Genomic DNA, 20,551 nt, shown 5'->3' with positions numbered 1-20,551 from the left:
GGGTGTAATGAGGTAAAGAAGCAAGAGATGTCAGAAGATGCTAAAAAAAAGACTTCTGGTTTCCTAGTATTATGGTTTCATTGGCTAGGCAGATGGTTGTTGCTTTCATTGAGATAGTTATCTCTGGAAGAACTGGCTTTTTTTGTGGAGCAGCAGTGATGGCCATGATGGAGATCAAAAGCTTGGTTTGGGACCTGCTGACATGAGTTTCCCCTCAAACATCCAAATAACAATGTTGATAGGCACTTTGGGTACTTCTCTGGAGCTCAGAGGAGAGGGCTGGGCCAAAGGAATAAACTTAAGAGTTATCAGCATTTAGATGTTTAATTGAATGTATGGGTGTGGATGAGATTGCCTGGAGAGAGAAGTATATCTGGAAAGCAAGGTACCTTGGAAACAGACTTGAGTCACTCTAATATTTTTCAGCCAGAGAAGCAGATAGAAGAGATTGAGAAGGCTTGGGCAGGAAAGCCAGCAGTGTCATGTCTTGGCAGCCAAATGTAGAGGGTTTCAGGAAGGAAGAGGTCAGTTGTGTTGAAGCTGAGGATCAAGTTCTTGCTGTAGAAGTATAGCAGTGTAATACAATCCAATTGCTTCCTTTACAGCTCTTTGAAAATAAAAACCACTCCGTCTAAAAGAAAAAGGGCAATAGTTGGAAGACTACATTGGCCAAGACTTACAGATTTAAAGGGAAGGCTTAGAACAGGTAGAAACCAGTTTCATTCTATACTGGAAGTGGAGTGAATGAATTGAAACCATTTCCAGACTTTTAATTCTCTGCTTGACAATTTATAGCCCAGGAGAGAGTGTCCAAAGGCCTACCTTAGGACGTCTTGCCTCGTCTTGGCCAGAGTGGGCATGAATCTAATTAATTGTCCCATCATACGATATCCCCAGTGGGGAGAGGTAGCTCTCCAAAAGGTAATCAGGTAACAATACCAAAAGGAGGTATAGATAGATGGTGGGCAGTCAGAATCAAAGAGTGCTTAGAACATCTTTTTTTTTTTTTTTTTTTTTTTTTTGAGCATATCTTCAGTCTGGGAAACATCCGCTCACAAATCAGAAGACGAATGGAAAATTGGCAAAGGAGGTTCTTCAATTTATGCCAGATTTTAGATTGGATAGGGAACAAGAAAGAAAAGATGGGGAACTAGATCTCAGTGTAAGGAAGACCTCTACCTGCATGGGTCCTCTGCCATCCTTAAGAGAGAAGAAATTCCTTACTGGATTTCTTGAGTCAGGCATGGCAGATGTTTCTTCTCTTGGTGTTTTCTCATTCGTGAATGAATTATCTGATAAAGCTTCTATAATTCAGTATAGCCTGATGTCTTAGGAAGGTTTTACAGCTTCAAGAAGTTATATTCTGTTTTCTGGGCAATGTTTTCCATTTAATTTGGGGTGTATGTAAAAATAGTCACTGTGATTTGGTTGGCATATGAAATCCATCCCTATTATATCTATCAATAAAAAATAGTTCTATGAACCTGTTAGAATGACCTTTATTCTTCACTGCCATACCGTCAGCTTGTTTTCCACTTATATTTTATTGTGAACAGTTATGCTGAGTCATAGTTAGCATCCTAATCTCCCAACACTGTTCAGGTGCTTATCATGAGGTCCCAGTAAATGGCATTATACTCTCCTCTAGTCTTAATTAACTGATCTTTAGTTATTTAAGCTAGATCAGACATGCTTATAAAGCTCCTTAAATCCCCAAGTTATTTTAGATTAACATAACCACTCTTATTCCCCAAATTAATCATCTTTAACATTAGAGAATAGAAGGGGCCTATAGATTTGAGGGACCTATAGTTTTGAAAAGAAGATTTTTGTAGTATTTTAGAGTTGCTTAAGTGTTTGGCGTGATTTTTTGTGTTATAAAATTTGTGTCTTTGGAATTCTCAAGAAATAAATAACTTTTGCATTTAGTCTACAGCAGAAATGGAGAAAGTTCAGCAGGTTTATTAGAACTGTATATGAAACACAAAGAAATCCCAAGTGAAGGGACTGCAGTGATTTTCTTGATGAAAATGAATTTCTGAGAATTTTTTTCTTCTTTGGTTTTCAACAGTGATACTTTAAGTATAGTAATATGTTGTGTTGAATATTCACAGCAAGCTACTTTTATATTAGAAAAAGCAAGAATTTTATATTAAAATAGCAAGAAAACCATTTTTTCATTTTCATTTAATGAATAAATCCATGATAGTAAACAGTGGTTGTCTTAGTTTTACAACACTAACTAATAAATCATTCCCTTACAGATTTTCTAAGAGTTTCTTTATGACTTTTTGAAAGATAGTGCAGGTTTCTTTACTTACAATTGGCTTTTGGTTGTCAAAGTTGAAAAACCATATGACATGGTGGAAAATATGCAGGAGTAGTACATTTTTATCTTTAAAAAAACCCAAAAATCTGACCTGGTTCAATTTCCAACTTTCTACTTACCAACTATGTTGCTTTGGGCAGATTACTTTACCTTTCTGAGCTTTAGTTTTCTTATCTGTAAAACAGAGTATTAGTGCTTGATCTTCACAGATGGTATGGAAATTAGATAGATATGGGAATTACCAGAAAATTACCTTGCTGTTAGCAGCTATTCAACAAATGTTAGGTCTTTTCTCTTTACCAGGTAGATTTATTTTCCTCCTAAGCAACTCAAGTGCTTATGTATAAACAGATAATGAGAATTTTGAAAACAGTTTAAAATTCATTTAAATTCCACATATTATTTAAATCAAGTTTGTCATCAAAGACTATCAAATCCAATATGGGGCTGGTGAAATGTAGTGAGGTTTCTGACAATAGTGAAGGTAGCCTGATAGATTTAGAGGCTTCTTTAAAATAAGACCAAAACAGGGAGGAGCCAAGATTACGGAACAGCATGGAAGTCTTTTTGCATCTCACATCCATGAAATACAGCCAGATCAACACTAAACCATCCTGCACACCTAGAAAACTGATTGGAGGATTAACACAACAATCTGCACAACCTGAGCCACAGAACTCAGCAGGAATTCACCCCATAAGAAAGAGCAGAAAGAAACAACAGCCAGAGACTTAATCAACACAGATAAAAGCAAGATGTCTGAACCAGAATTTAGAATCACGATAGTAAGAATACTAGCTGGGGTCAAAAATAGATTAGAATCCGTCCCTGAAGAGATAAAAGAAGTAAAAACTAGTCAGGATGAAATTAAAAAAGTGTCATAACTGAGCTGCAATCTCGAATGCCACGGTGGCAAGGATGGATGAGGCAGAACAGCGAATCAATGATATAGAGGACAAACTTATGGAGAATGATGAAGCAGAAAAAAAGAGGGAGACTAAGGCAATGAGCACGATTTAAGAATTAGAGAAATCAGTGACTCATTAAAAAGGGAAAAGATCAGAATCATAGGGGTCCCAGAAGATAAAGAGAGAGAAAAAGGGGTAGAAGGGTTATGTGAGCAAATCATAGCGGAAAACTTTGCTAACCTGGGGAAAGACACAGAAATCAAAACCCAGGAAGCACAGAAGACTCCCATCAGATTCAACAAAAACTGACCATCAACAAGGCATATCATAGTCAAATTCACAAAATACTTAGGAAAGGAGAGGATCATGAAAGCATCAAGGGAAAAAAATCCTTAACCTACAAGGGAAGACATCAGGTTTGCAGCAGACCTATCCACAGAAACTTGGCAGGCCAGAAAGGAGTGGCAGAATATATTCAATGTGCTGAATTGGAAAAATATGCAGCTAAAAATTCTTTATCCATCAAGGCTGTCATTCAAAATAGAAGGAAAGATTAAAAGTTTCCCAAACAACAATTAAAGGAATTTGTGATCACTAAACCAGCCCTGAAAGAAATTTTAAGGGGGACTCTCTGAGGGGAGAAAAGACAAAAAAAAATACCCAAAGCAACAAAGATTAGAAAGGACCAGAGAACACCACCAGAAACTCCAACTCTACAAGAAACACAATAGCAATAAACTCGTATCTTTCAGTACTCACTCTAAATGTCAATAGACTAAATGTTCCAATCAAAAGACATAGGGTAACAGACTGGATAAGAAAACAAGATCCATCTGTATGCTGTTTACAAGAGACCCACTTTAGACCTAAAGACACCTTCAGATTGAAAGATAGGGGATGGAGTACCATCTAGCTAATGGTCAACAAAAGAAAGCCAGAGTAGCCATACTTATATCAGACAATCTAGACTTCAAAATAAAGACTGTAACAGGAGATGAAGAAGGGAATTATATCATAATTAAGGGGTCTATCCACCAAGAAGACCTAACAATTGTAAACATGTATGCTGCAAATGTGGGAGCACCCAAATATAAAAATCAATTAATCACAAACATAAAGAAACTCATTGATAATAATACCATGATAGTAGGGGACTTCAACACTTCACTTACAGCAATGGACAGATCATCTAAATAGAAAATCAACAAGGAAGCAATGACTTTGAATGACACACTAGACCAGATGGACCTAACAGATATATTCAGAACATTTCATCCTAAATCAGCAGAATGTATATTCTTCTTCAGTGCACATGGAACGTTCTCCAGAATAGATCACATACTGGGACACAAATGAGCCCTCAACAAGTATAAAATGAGCCCTCAACAAGTATAAAAAGATCAAGATCATACCATGAATATTTTCAGACCACAATGCTATGAAACTCAAAATCAACCACAAGAAAAAATTTGGAAAGATAGCAAATACTTGGAGACTAAAGAACATCCTACTAAAGAATGAATGGGCTAACCAAGAAGTTAAAGAGGAAATTAAAAAGTACATGGAAGCCAATAAAAATGATAACACCACAGCCCAAAACCTCTGGGATGCAGCAAAGGTGGTCATAAGGGGGAAGTATATAGCAATCCAGGCCTTCCTAAAGAAGGAAGAAAGCTCTCAGATACACAACCTAACCTTAAACCTTAAAGAGCTGGAAAAAGAACAGCAACTAAAGCCCCAAACCAGAAGAAGACAGGAAATAATAAAGATTAAAGCAGAAATCAATGCTATTGAAGCCAAAAAATCAGCAGAACAGATCGATGAAACCAGAAGCTGGTTCTTTGAAAGAATTAACAAAATTGATAAGCCCTTAGCCAGTTTGATCAAAAAGAAAAAGGAAAGGACCCGAATAAATAAAATCAAGAATGAAAGAAGAGAGATCACAACCAACACAGCAGGAATAAAAACAATAAGAGAATATTATGAGCAATTATATGCCAACAAAATGGGCAATCTGGAAGAAATGGACAAATTCCTAGAAACATATAAACTACCAAAACTGAAACAGGAAAAAATAAAAAATTTGAACAGATCCAAACCAGTAAAGAAATTGAATTAGTAATAAAAACATTCCCCCCAAACAAGAGTCTAGGGCCAGATAGCTTTCCAGGGGAATTCTACCAAACATTTAAGGAAGAGTTAACACCTATTCTCTTGAAGCTGTTCCAAAAAATAGAAATGAAAGGAAAACTTCCAAACTCTTTCTATGAAGCCAGCATTACCTTGATTCCAGAACCAGACAGAGACCCCACTAAAAAGGAGAACTATAGACCAATTTCCCTCATGAACATGGGTGCAGAAATCCTCAGCAAGATATTAGCCAACTGGATCCACCAATACATTAAAGAAATTATTCACCACAAGCAAGTGGGATTTATACCTGGGATGCAGGGCTGGTTCAGTACCCACAAAACAATGTGATTTATCACATCAATAAAAGAAAGAACAAGAACCACATGATCCTCTCAATAGATGCAGAGACAGCATTTGACAAAATACAACATCTTTTCTTTTAAAAATTTTTTTTTCAATGTTTATTTATTTTTGGGACAGAGAGAGACAGAGCATGAACAGGGGAGGGGCAGAGAGAGAGAGGGAGACACAGAATCGGAAACAGGCTCCAGGCTCTGAGCTGTCAGCCCAGAACCTGACGCGGGGCTTGAACTCACGGACCGCGAGATCGTGACCTGGCTGAAGTTGGACACTCAACCGACTGCGCCACCCAGGCGCCCCACAACATCTTTTCTTGATAAAAACTCTGAAGAAAGTAGGGATAGAAGGATTATACCTTGAGATCATAAGAGACATATGTGAAAGGCCCAACACTAATGTCATCCTCAATGTGGAAAAACGGAGAGCTTTTCCCCTAAGGTCAGGAACACAACAGGGATATCCACTCGTCACGGTGATTCAACATGGAATTGGAAGTCTTAGCCTCAGCCATCAGACAACACAAAGAAATAAAAGCATCCAAATCGGCCAGGATGAGGTCAAACTTTCACTCTTCGCAGATGACATGATACTGTATACAGAAAACCCAAAAGATTCTACCAAAAAACTGCTAGAAGTGATCCATGAATTCAGCAAAGTGGCAGGATATAAAATCAATGCACAGAAATCAGTTGCATTCCTATACACCAACAATGAAGCAACAGAAAGAGAAATCAAGGGATCAGTCCCAATTGCACCAAAAACCATAAAATACCCAGGAAGAAATCTAACCAAAGAGGTGAAAAGTTTATACACTGAAAACTATGGAAAGCTTATGAAAGGAATTGAAGAAGATACCAAAAAATGGAAAAATATTCCATGCTCCTGGATAGGAAGAAAAAATACTGTTAAAATGTCAATACTACCCAAAGCAATCTACATATTCAATGCAATACCTATCAAAATAACACCAGCAGTCTTCACAGAGCTGGAACAAACAATCCAAAAATTTGAATGGAACCAGAAAAGACCCCAAATAGCCAAAGTAATCTTGAAGAAGAAAACTAAAGCAGAAGGCATCATAATCGCAGACTTCAAGTTGTATTACAAAGCTGTAATCATCAAGACAGTATGGTATTGGCACAAGAACACTCAGATCAGTGAAACAGAATAGAGAACCCAGAAATGGACCCACAAACATATGGCCAACTAGTCTTTGACAAAGCAGGAAAATATCCAATGGAATAAAGACAGTCTCTTCAGCAAGTGGTGCTCGGAAAACTGGACAGCAACATGCAGAAAAATGAACCTGGACCACTTTCTTACACCATCCACAAAAATAAACTCAAAATGGAATGAAGAGCTAAATGTTAGACAGGAAGCCATCAAAATCCTCGAGGAGAAAGCAGGCAAAAACCTCTTTGACGTTGGCCACAGCAACTCCTTACTCAACATGACTCCAGAGGCAAGGGAAACAAAAGCAAAAAAGAACTATTGGGACCTCATCAAAATAAAAAGCTTCTGCACAGCAAAGGAAACAATCAGCAAAACTAAAAGGCAACTGATGGAATGGGGGAAGATATTTGCAAATGACATATCAGATAAAGGGTTAGTATCCAAAATCTATAAACAGCTTATCAAACTGAACACCCCAAAAACAAATAATCCCGTGAAGAAATGGGCAAAAGACGTGAATAGACACTTCTCCAGAGAAGACATCCAGATGGCCAACCAACACATGAAAAAATGCTCAACATCACTCATCATCAGGGAAATACAAATCAAAACCACAATGAGTATATATGTACAGTGGAGTATTACTCCAGAAGTAATGCGGAGTAATGAAATAATAAAGAATAATTCATTAATTATTCCGCAAGTAATGAGGAGTAATGAGTGAGTAAAGAATGAAATCTTGCCATTCGCAACTACGTGGATAGAACTAGAGGGTATTATGCTAAGCGAAATTAGTCAGAGAAAGACAAATATCATACAACTTCACTCATATGAGGACTTTAAGATACAAAACATATGAACATAAGAGAAGGGAAGCAAAAATAATATAAAAACAGGGAGGGGGACAAAAACATAAGAGGCTCTTAAAAACAAAGAACAAACAGAGGGTTGCTGGAGGGGTTGTGGGAGGAGGGGATGGGCTAAATGGGTAAGGAGCATTAAGGAACCTACTCCTGAAATCATTGTTGCACTGTATGCTAACTTAGATGTAAATTAAAAAAAAATAAATAAAATTAAAAAAATGTTTAAAGAACAAAAATAAGACGAGAACAACCACAGAAAAGCAAAAAGCCTGGTAAAAAGTAAAATGTTCTTGAGATCTGGGACATTTATGTGCTTATCTAGGGCAGTTTGTACATTTTGCTTTTAAAGAAAGTGTTTAGGATCTTTTCCTCCTCAGAACACCTGCTTTGCATACCACACACAATAAGCCATAATAGCTGTTATGCAACATTTCTTACTCTATTTCTTCATGAACTTTTAAAATTCTATACTTGGAAGATTTATTTCTCCAGTTACAACATTTAAGATTGTAAAATGCCTTAATTTATCACATTTTATATCTATTTATATGTAAAGTTTTTTTTTTGTAAGCAGTAGAAATTTCTCACTGCAACACAGCTGGAAGGTGCATTTGTGTTCCCTGTTAAATCTTTGGGATAGTCTCATGGTGAGCTGAAATGGAAGGGCTTGGCATTTCTGATGTATAAGAAGTACATCTGAAATGCTATAAGTAAGAAAGAGCAGCTAGGCATAGTGTTCCAGTACAGTCCTTTCTCTGGTTGGTTAAATCTGGCTCTACTTTCTGCCAATTTCTGTCACCAAATGAACATTTATTAAAAGACTGAAATGTCTAGAGAGCTTTGCTGTAGTCACGTTACAAAGATAATGATCTATTAGAAGAGAGAGGCAGATAGGATATAAATGCCAAGGAAAAGGTACAAAGTGCCATGAGAATGCTTCAAAGGCACAGTTAGTTCCAATGGGGGAGACTAGGGGAGGCTTTAGAGAGGAAGTTGCATTTAAATTTGACCTTGAGAAGTAGAAGGTTAGATGGGTAGAATGAGGATTGAGAGGTGGGCAATAACATGGGAAGCACAGGAGACACATAAGCTAAAGCATGAAATTTGTGGTGTGTTTTAGGAACAACGAGTAGGCTGTTATGACTGGAACCTTAGGGCATTAGATTTGTTTGTTAAGAGACAAATCTGGAGAGGCATCTGGGGTGGTTCCATTGGTTAAGCATCCAACTCGATTTCAGGTCAGGTCATGATCTCATAATCCCCTCGTCTGGCTCTGTGCTGACAGCAGGGAACCTGCTTGGGATTCTCTCTCCCTTTCTCTCTCTCTCCCTTCCCCCATCTCTCTCTTTTTCTGTCTCTGTCTCTCTCTTTCTCTCTCTCTCTCAAAATAAATAAAGTTTTTTTGTTTTAAAAGAGATGAATCTGGAAAGGTAGAATTAGGCCAGCTTGTGAAGTTTCTTGAGTGCTATTTAAAGGAGGTGGGACCTTATTCTGTAGATAACATAACTAGTGCAATGGAAAAAAAGATGAGATTTGTGGGACTTTTTGGAAAATCTTAGGAGTGAAAAGAAAGAAGAAAGTGAAAGAGGAACTAAAAGCCCAGAAATCAGTTATGATATTGCAATAGTGAAAGCAGAAAATGACCAAGATTGAGCTAGGATATCTGTAAAAATCAGAAGATTGGAATGAAATGATGTCAGGGGCACAGACTGAACTCCCAGACTTTGGTGATCAGGTAAGGTAAGGGTAGAGTCAAGGATGACTTCAAGACTTCAAGGTTTTCAGACACAGTGATGCCAATTAACAAAGACTGAAAGAGGAATTCAGTTGGGGTAAAATTAGAATACTTCTTGTAAAGGGCTTATAAAAAGCAGAGATTTCAGAAGTCCAGTACTCTCTGTTAGCTGTGTCACTGGTGGCTTTTTATGTCTCATTGCTATAGGAAATGTCATGTTTTGGGTTGCTGTGTGTAAGAGGGTATTGGAAAGTATGGTATACTTATGAGGATTAATCCAAGATGTTTGACCATTTGAAAGTTTCCTACATCGCTTTTTAACATGAGAGTACCACAAATAACTTTGTAGTCTTCAAGAGACCTATGAAGCCAAAAGACATGAATTTTATGGTGAACGTCAGAGGAAGGAAGAAGAAATGAAGCAGATGTTTGTGCAGCGAGTAAAGGAGAAAGAAGCCATATTGAAAGAAGCTGAAAGAGAGGCAAGTACACTGGTTTGATGTGATCTGCATTTGTTTTTTAGGTGTCCTGTTTGAGAGATTTATCTCAAGAATTTAGCTGAGATGCTTTTGGAGAGTACTTATTGTTCTTTAAAAAGTAGCTATTTTAACACATAGTCTTTGGATACAGACTTTTAAAAATCTGAAATCAAATAAAAATTTGGCTTTTTTGAGCAAATTGTCTTCCATTAGAAGTGGTTCTCCAAGGGGACTAGGTCACTAAGAGGTGTTTTAAGTATCTTAACTTTGTTATTTATTTATTTATTTATTTATTTATTTATTTATGCATGCTTTAGTTAATATACAGTGCAATTATTGGTTTAGGAGTAGATTTCAGTGATTCATTACTTAAATACAACACCCAGTGCTCATCACAACAAGTCCCCTCCTTAATACCCATCACCCATCTAGCCATCTCCCACCCACTTCCATCAACCCTTAGTTTGTTCTCTGTCCTTAGGAGTTTCTTATGGTTTGTTTCTGTCTCTTTTTCTTCCCCCTCCTTCCCATGTTCATCTGTTTTGTTTCTTAAATTCTCCTTATGAGTGAAATCATATGGTATGCTTTTTGACTTTCTCTCATTGACTTATTTCGCTGTTTAGTAGATGCATTCTAGTTCCATCCACATTGTTGCAAATGACAAGATTTCATTCTTTTTGAGGCTGTGTGTGTGTGTGTGTGTGTGTGTGTGTGTATACACATACCACAGCTTCTTTATCCATTCATCAGTCGATGGACATTTGGGCTCTCTCCATAGTTTGGCTGTTGTTGATAGCACTGCTATGAACATGTACCCCTTGAATCAGTATTTTTTTTATCCTTTGGGTAAATACCTAATAGTAAAATTATGGTCAACTAATCTTCAGCAAAGCAGGAAAGAATGTCTAATGGAATAAATACCTTAACTTTGAACCAGAAATGTTTTAGCTGTGGCTTAATAAAACCTTTCTTGAGAGCTCTTGAGAGCTGTTGGGGTTGATGCCATGAAACAGGTAACTATGAAAACAATTAAGTAACTCTTCTGAGTTTGAACTCAGGCTTTCCAGACCAGTCAGGTAGTCAAATCACTTTTGGATAACCTTGGCACACATGTGCACATGCACACACAAACATTGCAGTTATTTCCATAGTTTTGTTTGCTTCTAGTTCTTCAAGCAACACTTTTAGTTTTATTTGAGTTAAACTATTTTCTATAGACCTAACTAATGGCTACTTTTAAGTAAATGGCCACATTCAAGATGAGAGTCAAAAAGGATGAGTTCAAAAAGGAACTTCTAAGACAAAAATGTTAATACAAGTGAACTTGATAATACAAGATTTTCTGAATTATTTATATTTTTACAAATTTATTTTTTCAAGTACGCTTGTAAGTAGTTTTATAAAATTAATAGTCTGATATATCTTGTTTATAATTTGAATTTGAACTTTGTATTTTGAAAAAGTTCGAACAGGAAAGTGAAAGTAAGGGTACCTACCTATGTCCCTCCCCACACCTAGATTTAGCAATGGGTGTTTTGCCACCTTTATTTTACATATGTGTGTGTGTGTGTGTGTGTGTGTGTGTGTGTGTGCGCGCGCATCTGGGAGAGAGGGGTGTCCATTTTTCCCTGGTCATCTGAAAGCTGGTTGTAGATATTATGACATTTTATCCCTAGGCACTTCAGTGTGCATCTCTGAAGTTAGGCACATTTTCTTCCATAACCATTGTACTAGTATTACACCTAAGAAAATTAATGGGAATGCCATAATCTCACCTGATCTCCTGTCCACAGTCACATTTCCCCAGTTGCCCAAGATAGTCTTTTATTGTTTTTTTTTCTTTTATTTGTTTACAGATTTTTTAGTTTTTTATTTTTGAACTGGAATTCAGTTGTAGGTCTCATATCACATTCGGGTATTCTGTTTGTTTAGTCTCTTTTGTCCAAGAATAGTTCCCTAGTTTTGAGTTATTTTTAAGTATAAAAATTGAGGAAAGAGTTGTAATGAGCAGGAAATGAGGATGCTGACTTTTTTTTCATTAGTAGATTCATCTTTAAGATAGAAGTAGAGTGAAACTATTTAAGAGTTTAATTCTCATATATCATGATTCTTAGTTTTTCCAGTGAGGAGAAAAGATGTAGAAGTGGTTTACAGTTGAGTTGTTTCTTTTTTTTTTCTTTTTTTTTTTTTTCAGAGAGACAGAGACAGAGACAGAGAGAGTGAGCATGAGTGGTAGAGGGAGAGAGAATCTTAAGAAGGCTCCACATTGACGTGGTGCTCAATCTCATGACCCCTGAGATCATGACCTGAGCTGATATCAAGAGTTGGATGCTTAGCCGACTGAGCCACCCAGGCGCCCCTATAGTTGAGTTTTTAATTTTTAAAATCCGATACAAGATTATCTTGTTTAAATGTGTGTTATTTAAAAGGAAATTGAAAATTCAGGGTTGAATTTCAAATCACATGGTTGAAAGAAAAAGAGAAAGACCGTTTGTCAGTAGATCCTTTATAGACTTTTATTTTTAATTTTTTAATGTTTATTTATTTATTTATTATTTTTTTAATACAATTTTTTTTTAAATTTTTTTTTTCAACGTTTATTTATTTTTGGGACAGAGAGAGACAGAGCATGAACGGGCGAGGGGCAGAGAGAGAGGGAGACACAGAATCGGAAACAGGCTACATACAGGCTCCGAGCCATCAGCCCAGAGCCTGACGCGGGGCTCGAACTCACGGACCGCGAGATCGTGACCTGGCTGAAGTCGGATGCTTAACCGACTGCGCCACCCAGGCGCCCCTAATACAATTTATTGTCAAATTGGTTTCCATGCAACACCCAGTGTTCATCCCAACAGGTGCCCTCCTCCATGCCCATCACCCACTTTCCCCTCCCCCCGCATCAACCCTCAGTTTGTTCTCAGTATTTAAAAGTGTCTTATGGTTTGCCTCTCTCCCTCTCTGTAACTTTTTTTTTCCACTTCCCCTCCCCAATGGACTTCTGTTAAGTTTCTCAAGATCCACATGAGTGAAAACATAGGATATCTGTCCTTCTCTGACTTATTTCACTCAGCATAATACCTTCCAGTTCCATCCACATTGCTGCAAATGGCAAGAGTTCATTCTTTCTCATTGCCAAGTAGAATTCCATTGTATATGTAAACCACATCTTCTTTATCCATTCATCAGTTGATGGACATTTAGGCTCTTTCCATAATTTGGCTGTTGTTGAAAGTGCTGCTGTAAACATTGGGGTATATGTGCCTCTATGCATCAGCCCTCCTGTATCCCTTGGGTAAATTCCTAGCAGTGCTATTGCTGGATCATAGGGTATATCTATTTTTTAATTTTTTTAGGAACCTCCATACTGTTGATTTAGTTTTGAGAGAGAGACAGAGTGTAAGTGGGGGAGGTACAGAGAAAGGGAGACACAGAATTCGAAGCAGGCTCCAGGCTCTGAGCTGTCAGCACAGAACCCAACACGGGGTTTGAACTCATGAGCCATGAGATTATGACCTGAGCTGAAGTTGGATGCTTAACTGACTGAGCCACCCAGGTGCTCCCTAAGTTTTTAACTATATAGCGTTATAGGCAGTAGATTCTGGGCCTCTTTTATTAATGTTACAAGGTACTTCATGGCTAGTTTTAATACTGTAAAGCCAGTAGCATTAATACTTTAGAGTATTATAGCTTCTCACCAATGCCCTTAAGACAGTACCACCAATATGTAAACACTGCTTCTGAGTATTTGAAATATGTTTGAATTACATAGTGGAACCATAAGTGAGTGCTTTATGTACATGGAATAGACTGCTGCTGTCAAAAGTTGTGAATTCCACATTATGTAAATAATAGTCATACCTATCTCTGCCTCCCTTTTTAAAACATTTTTCTTTTTGTAGTATTTCTGCAATTTTTAGTCAACTTCATGAATGATCTATGAAGTAGTCTATAACCTTTCAAGATATTTAACTATGCATATAGAGTATGCAGCCTACATTTAAGTAATCAGAGATGTCTTTATACGTGTCCTCTAAATCCACTCTTATACACATAATCTAAATCCACTCCTGTATCCTGTCTTTCCAGGCTTTACTCAGCTCCTCTCCCACATTTATAGAAGATACACACATACTCAGTTGTGACTCTGTGTATACCATTGATTTGAATGACAACTAGATGAACCCCACTTTTTAAATACACATGCACACACACACATAAATTTTTGTAAAAGCAGGAACTATGAAATAAGCAAATACTAATGAACTGATGCTTCTCTGAAATGCCATCCTCAGTAATAAAAGCATTTTAGGGAAGAAGAATTTTACTTAATCTGTTTCAATCCTGTTCTGTCTCCTTTTAAATACATCTCCTGTCAGGATTTACTGGCGCACAAGACAACCTCTTCCATATTTGGAACAGTGAATTTTTATTAGGATGGAGTTTAGCTCTTCAGTTTCTTATATGCCATCTTTTCTAGAAACCAAGTCCTACTTTTTTATATGAATGCTACCCAGAACTGAAAATACTAAACGTTATCTAACTAGACCAGGGAATTCAAAAAGTTACCTTTTTTATCTAGATTTTGGATGCTGTGCGTGTGTTCTTGGCAGGCAAGACATGCGGCTCATTGATATAGGATCCACTAAAGTCCCTAGATTCTTTTCTAGATAAACAAACCAAGGAAGTATCATGTTATAATGTTATAAACTTTTACAAACTCATTTTAATGGTTGCATTGAGTGTATTTAGCACAAATTTACTTTTTGACTTTATTAGATGTGGGCTATGTTTTCCATTATGCTGTAAACTCAACTATAGTGATTATTTTTATGAATAAAACTTACTCAATTTAGGATTTCTTGATTTAGCTTAGATTTCAAGAAGGTGAATGAGGGGCGCCTGGGTGGCGCAGTCGGTTAAGCGTCCGACTTCAGCCAGGTCACGATCTCGCGGTCCGTGAGTTCGAGCCCCGCGTCGGGCTCTGGGCTGATGGCTCAGAGCCTGGAGCCTGTTTCCGATTCTGTGTCTCCCTCTCTCTCTGACCCTCCCCCGTTCATGCTCTGTCTCTCTCTGTCCCAAAAATAAATAAACGTTGAAAAAAAAAATTAAAAAAAAAAAAAAGAAGGTGAATGACTGTGGGAAAATGTAATAGATTTTTAAGGTTCTTGATTTAAATTGACAGTTGACACTTTCCAAGCAGGATTACCAATAGAACTTTTAACAGTTTCACTATATTTGGTATCTTTACTTGGAAAATAACTTGCTTTTGTAATTTGTGTCCCTCACTTTTATTAAGCATGGATTTTAGAGAGTTTTATTTGAAGAGGCTTTGCAGGGAAATATATAGAACAAGAAAATGAAAACTCTAAGAAAAGGTCAAATGTTTTAAAAACATGGGAATCTACTCCCGAAGCCAAGAACACACTGTATACACTGTATGTTAGCTAACTTGACAATCAATTATGTTTAAAAAAAATGAAAAAATAAAATTAGAATAAAAAAAACAGGATTTTACATGAGACTGTATTTTTTTTATTATGTGTTTTTATTCATGCATCTTTTGCATGGGAACTCATTTATAATTAAAGTTACCAAGGCAGTTCCATATGTACATTTTTCCTTAAAGCATGAACTTTCGAGACATCAGGAAAACTTGTAGATTGCTGTGTAGGTTAGTGTTAGAAATTGTTGCTAAGCCGGAGAACATTCCTGTGCATGTGCTGCCACAGTGTGTTGTTGCTGGGAACTGCACCTTTCTTTCACAGCTACAGGCTAAATTTGAGCACCTTAAAAGAGTTCACCAAGAAGAGAGAATGAAGCTTGAAGAAAAGAGAAGACTCTTGGAAGAAGAAATAATCGCTTTCTCAAAAAAGAAAGCTACTTCAGAGATATACCAGAACCAGTCCTACATGGCATCAGGCAGCAACCTGAAGAAGGACAAAGACCGTAAGAAGTAAGCCATCCCCAACTCCCTGACTCTGGTGGCCCAATTCCTCCATTACTTTCTTTCTCATTGCCCTGTTTGATCTTCATTGAACTTACCAGTTTCCTTATTCCTTGTCAACCTCTTGTGATTAAAATATCAGCTCCTTGAGAGCAGAGACCTGTCCCTTTTCTTCACTGCTGTTTCTGCAGCATCTAGAACAGCACCTGGTACCTATTAGGTGCTCAGTAAATATTTGCCAAAGTGAGCAAATGAATGAGGGAAAAAAAAGTATCATAATGTAGAAAGGGTCAGCTACCTGGGGGGAAGAATGGCTGCTCTTATTTTGTCACCTAGCCTGTATTTCTTTTTTTTTTTTTTTTTCAACGTTTATTTATTTTTGGGACAGAGAGAGACAGAGCATGAACGGGGGAGGGTCAGAGAGAGAGGGAGACACAGAATCGGAAACAGGCTCCAGGCTCTGAGCCATCAGCCCAGAGCCTGACGCGGGGCTCGAACTCACGGACCGCGAGATCGTGACCTGGCTGAAGTCGGGCGCTTAACCGACTGCGCCACCCAGGCGCCCCAGCTAGCCTGTATTTCTAATAACTGCTGACTTACCTACTGTTGGTTATATATATTTTGAATTTTATGTATATACTTTGTTGGGGAATCATAGAAGTAAAGTAATACTTGATAAAAGACCAAATTCTTAGGTTCTCTTTTTTTATTTTACAAATTCTACTGATAATGATTTTGTGAGAATTTTTATTTTAATAAGGGATCCAGGCTATCGATTTGAACTCCTATGCTTTGATGTCAGAGCTTGTGAAATCAATGGTGGACGTAAAGAAGCAGAGGAAGGTAGAGAGGGCCCCTGTACAATGGGGTGGCCATGAGTAGCATTTGGATGATAATCTCAAGGCTTATAGGTTTGGGGTATGTGTTAAAATCAAAGTTACCAACATTTTAGAAAATAAGTTTTTTTTTTCTTTTCTATATTTTATGTCCTTTATTTCTCCTACTTAAAATGCCCTTGTCATTTTGGCTAGTTGACTGTTCTTGAAATTCATCATTAACCTGTTCTGTTGAGAGTGCTTCTCTGTGACTCTTTGCCTTAGTTTATTCCAGCTGCCTCTGTTTTGGCAGCATCCAGCTCTCCTTCTGTTCCTCACAGAGCAACATTTCTGATTTAATTTTATCATCATATCTTATTTCAAACCCAGCATTTTCAGAATATTGTGACTTACTTCAAATAATTAGGGAAACCTAACATTGGACCATGGGGACTTTCCAATTTTTAAACTATGGAGAAGTAAATCCACAGGGTTTTGGTGGACTTAGCCGACCTGTGGATTTTATAGTTTGGGGAGAAGAAAGAAGGAAGGAATTCTCATGTGTGATCCTTCCATATAAACTTTACAAGGGCATGGATCTTTGTTTTGTTCATTGATGCATCCATGTCCAGAGCCTATAACGGTGCCTGCTATATAGTGGGCCTGCAATTACTTGTCAAAAAAATGTATATGATTTTTAATAGCTATTTTTATTCAATAATTGAATTTCAAAAGATAAGCTATAAATATAGTTTATTACTGCTTTAAGATATGCTTTGAATTGTACAGTTAAGGGACCTTTTACCTTCTTATCCTTTCATCTTAATCCAGTGTTACTAAAAATTCCCCAAGTTTATTCCATGTATGAAAGACAGCTTACATTTGCTTTGTAAAAATTGTCACCCTGCTCCACTTAACAACCATTAGTATGTGTTCTTGTTTATAAAGTAAGGGCAAAGCCCATAGTTTTTTGAGAGCTCAGAAGAATTAATATTCAAGAAAATAGAGTTTGATGAGGTATTTTTATTTTTTCTTTTCCAAAGTCCCATAGCTAGATATCCTATAGTATATTAGATGTATATTTGCTCTTTCTGTAAAAGCTTTGTAAAACTAATGGTTTTAATAATTTTTATTTCCTATATAGTTTTTTATTGTACCAATCAAAAGGTTTTTTTTCTCTTTCCAGCTCCAATTTTATGTAAAACAAAGGTTCCAGATCATAGAAGGTCATCACAAGCAAAAGTTATTAAAATGTTAGAAGTATGCTCTGATTTTCTTGCTGTTTTTATTTTCTGTATCACTTATTCTATATCTGGCAAATGGCCACAAATGGCACTTAAATGCTTTTAAGTATGAAGTTAATATATAAGCCACAGTGAATGATATCACTTATATATTCACTGTTATTAGAGGTTTTCAAGTTGCTGGTTTGTGATGAATGTAGATCATTTTTCCTGCTGCCTGGTTATTGTCACTTACATGCATTGTACCATGGAGCAAAGTGTCAGTGACATTGAAAATACAGAACTCATTCATTGTATGGCTATCTGATTACATTTATATTCCAAGAGGAACTCCTTTTTTGTACATACCAAAGGTAAAATTTGGGAAATATGTTTTAAAATGTATTATATACCTGAAGCTCTAATCTCTTAATAGTTTTATAGAAGTTTTTAATTTTTGTACCATTATCCAATTGATAACATGATCCTACGCTTTTGTATGAAATTATGTAACATGATGGCCCTTCTATGCTTCACTATACCTTATTGTGGTTGAAGTATTGTTGTAATGGAGCAAGATATGTTTGAAAGTAATAACATCTAGGTATAAATCCCTTTTCTAGTGATGAGTACCTTTGAATCTGGGGTGTTGCCACTCTATTTCATTAGGATATTTTATATGTTTAAAACTGTCTTCCAGGGAAAAAAATCATAAGGTTGAATTGTCTTATTAAAAATATTTCTTAAGAAAATATCTGTCAGCATCTGAATATTAAAGATATAAAAATTTAGATAACTCATATATTGAGATATTTGAATTCAGTGCCTTCATAGTATTCTTAGAACAATTGGATGCCTTCTAACTTTTTCTTAACAGTCATAGATAGGTATATAATTTTTCACTTTTGTACTTGAATATCCTAAATAAAATATCCTCTTGACAAATAAGATATATCTACGTATTTACTAAAATTGGTTTAAAATTACTTTAACTTTTCTTTTTGCAAACTGTCATCTTAAAGAAACATTTTGTCAAAATTAGTTCATTTAATCATGTGTTTGAATTATTTTAAGACAGAGATGTATATTACCAGTATTTTTCAGAAAACAAAATGTTTTACTTAGCCTATGTCAGATTCTGAGCAGTGTATATTTTCATGAAATTGTATAAGTTGCAAATAAAACCTTTCATTTCATAGCATAATTTATCAGAACAAACACCTTAAATTCCAGTTTTGCATTTGAAATTCACAAATGTCTCAGCCTTTTAAAACATTAGTAAAGTAAGTTATAAGTATCACAGAAAAAGCTCTGAACTTTCTTCTCAGGATCAGTAATGCCCAGGTTCTGGAAGGTGGGAGCAAGAGAGCCTCTGAGTCCATGAGGGCAGGTAGCCTGTTGTACGGAGCCCAGCTGGAAGGTGAGAGCAGGAGAGCCCGTGAGTCCCTGAGGGCAGGTAGCCTGTCGTACAGAGCCCATCCACTGCCACAGCACTGAGCGTTAGCTGAGGGGAGTGTCATCCTGGAAGCTCAATTATGTAATGTGAGTGCTGGTCATCTGTAGTTTTATTATATTAAACTATGTATTAAACAGCTATACTCAACTTTAATAAAGTAAGTTTAAATGCCAGATTGGTTGTTGGCAATGTTAAAAAAAAATATTCAATTTTCTAGTTGAAAAGATTATGGAAACCTGCCTAAGACTCTGAACTTAGCAGAAGGGTAATCATTTATTACTACTACTGACTCTGCTGTAAGCAAGACTCACCACATGTGCTTCAACTGACAATGTGATCTTTAATTTATTTCATTTATTTGAGATTCAAAGTTTTGAGAACAAATACACTATAATGTTCATGTTCTTCTTACAAACCTGATTTATTCTTCACTATCCAGATGCAGGGTTACAAAGTGAGTTATGATCCAATGAAGCTTGAATTAATAAATTCCCTGGGAACAAAATAAAGCTAGACATGTTTTGGTAATTTGTTTTCCATAAAGCATGTGAAACAATTACCTCATTATCAACCATTAATCTTTACATACTTGTCTGATCTTTAAAGCTTTTTCACATAGACTATGATTTCAGCTTCAGAAAAACACAAAGGGGGAAGAAAACATTACAGGGACTATTATCCCCTTTTTGAAGAAGAACTCAATTTAGGCCCCATTTTCCTATTGGGCTAGGAAATAGGCATACGCATGGTTAAGGCTAGCCATGCTCTAATGGAGCAACCAGAACAGTAACAAGACAAGAGAGCAAATTTACGCATAGAGTAGTCTCAGAAGGGCTTTTATCTCACCCACAGAACACAAGAAAGCACTCAGGGAAGTGACTGGGTCTTGAAGGATTGGAAGCAGTTTTTTAGATATGTGAATGGAGAACCATAATGCAGGTACAAGGAATAGCATGTTTTTGATAATATCTGTGTACTCTAGAAAATAGCTAACTATGAGTAGAGAGTATAGGGGAGATGTGGAAAAAGAGTGAGGATGAAATTTTAGAATTAGGGGACAGATCAAGAAAGAGTTTATAAACCCAATCCCACAGGCAGTAGGAGCCATGGAAATATTTGACCTCACATGGTCA

General features: G+C 36.7%; 1 protein-coding gene across 5 annotated transcripts in view; it reads left to right on the top strand.

The window, feature by feature from the left end:
* Window positions 1-19,591, top strand: part of SEPTIN10 (septin 10) — a 67,819-nt gene extending 48,228 nt beyond the window's left edge. For 2 of the 5 annotated variants that reach the window (XM_040454172.1, XM_040454173.1), the window contains exons 9-11: window positions 9,851-9,983; window positions 15,746-15,933; window positions 19,291-19,591. In XM_040454172.1, coding sequence (XP_040310106.1) covers window positions 9,851-9,983; window positions 15,746-15,933; window positions 19,291-19,459 — 490 coding nt within the window. In that variant the 3' untranslated portion in view covers window positions 19,460-19,591. Of the gene's footprint in view, window positions 1-9,850; window positions 9,984-15,745; window positions 15,934-16,684; window positions 16,843-17,925; window positions 19,167-19,290 lie in introns of those variants that run through there. The other 3 variants (XM_040454175.1, XM_040454170.1, XM_040454174.1) reach the window with 3 other exon arrangements.
* Window positions 19,592-20,551: the final 960 nt, after the last annotated feature.

The sequence above is a fragment of the Herpailurus yagouaroundi genome, unplaced genomic scaffold (assembly GCF_014898765.1).
Source record: "Herpailurus yagouaroundi ecotype Mexico unplaced genomic scaffold, PumYag 210, whole genome shotgun sequence".
Classification (NCBI taxonomy): domain Eukaryota; kingdom Metazoa; phylum Chordata; class Mammalia; order Carnivora; family Felidae; genus Herpailurus; species Herpailurus yagouaroundi.
Note: the sequence above shows the minus strand (reverse complement) of the source record. Positions and strands in the feature narration are given on the sequence as shown.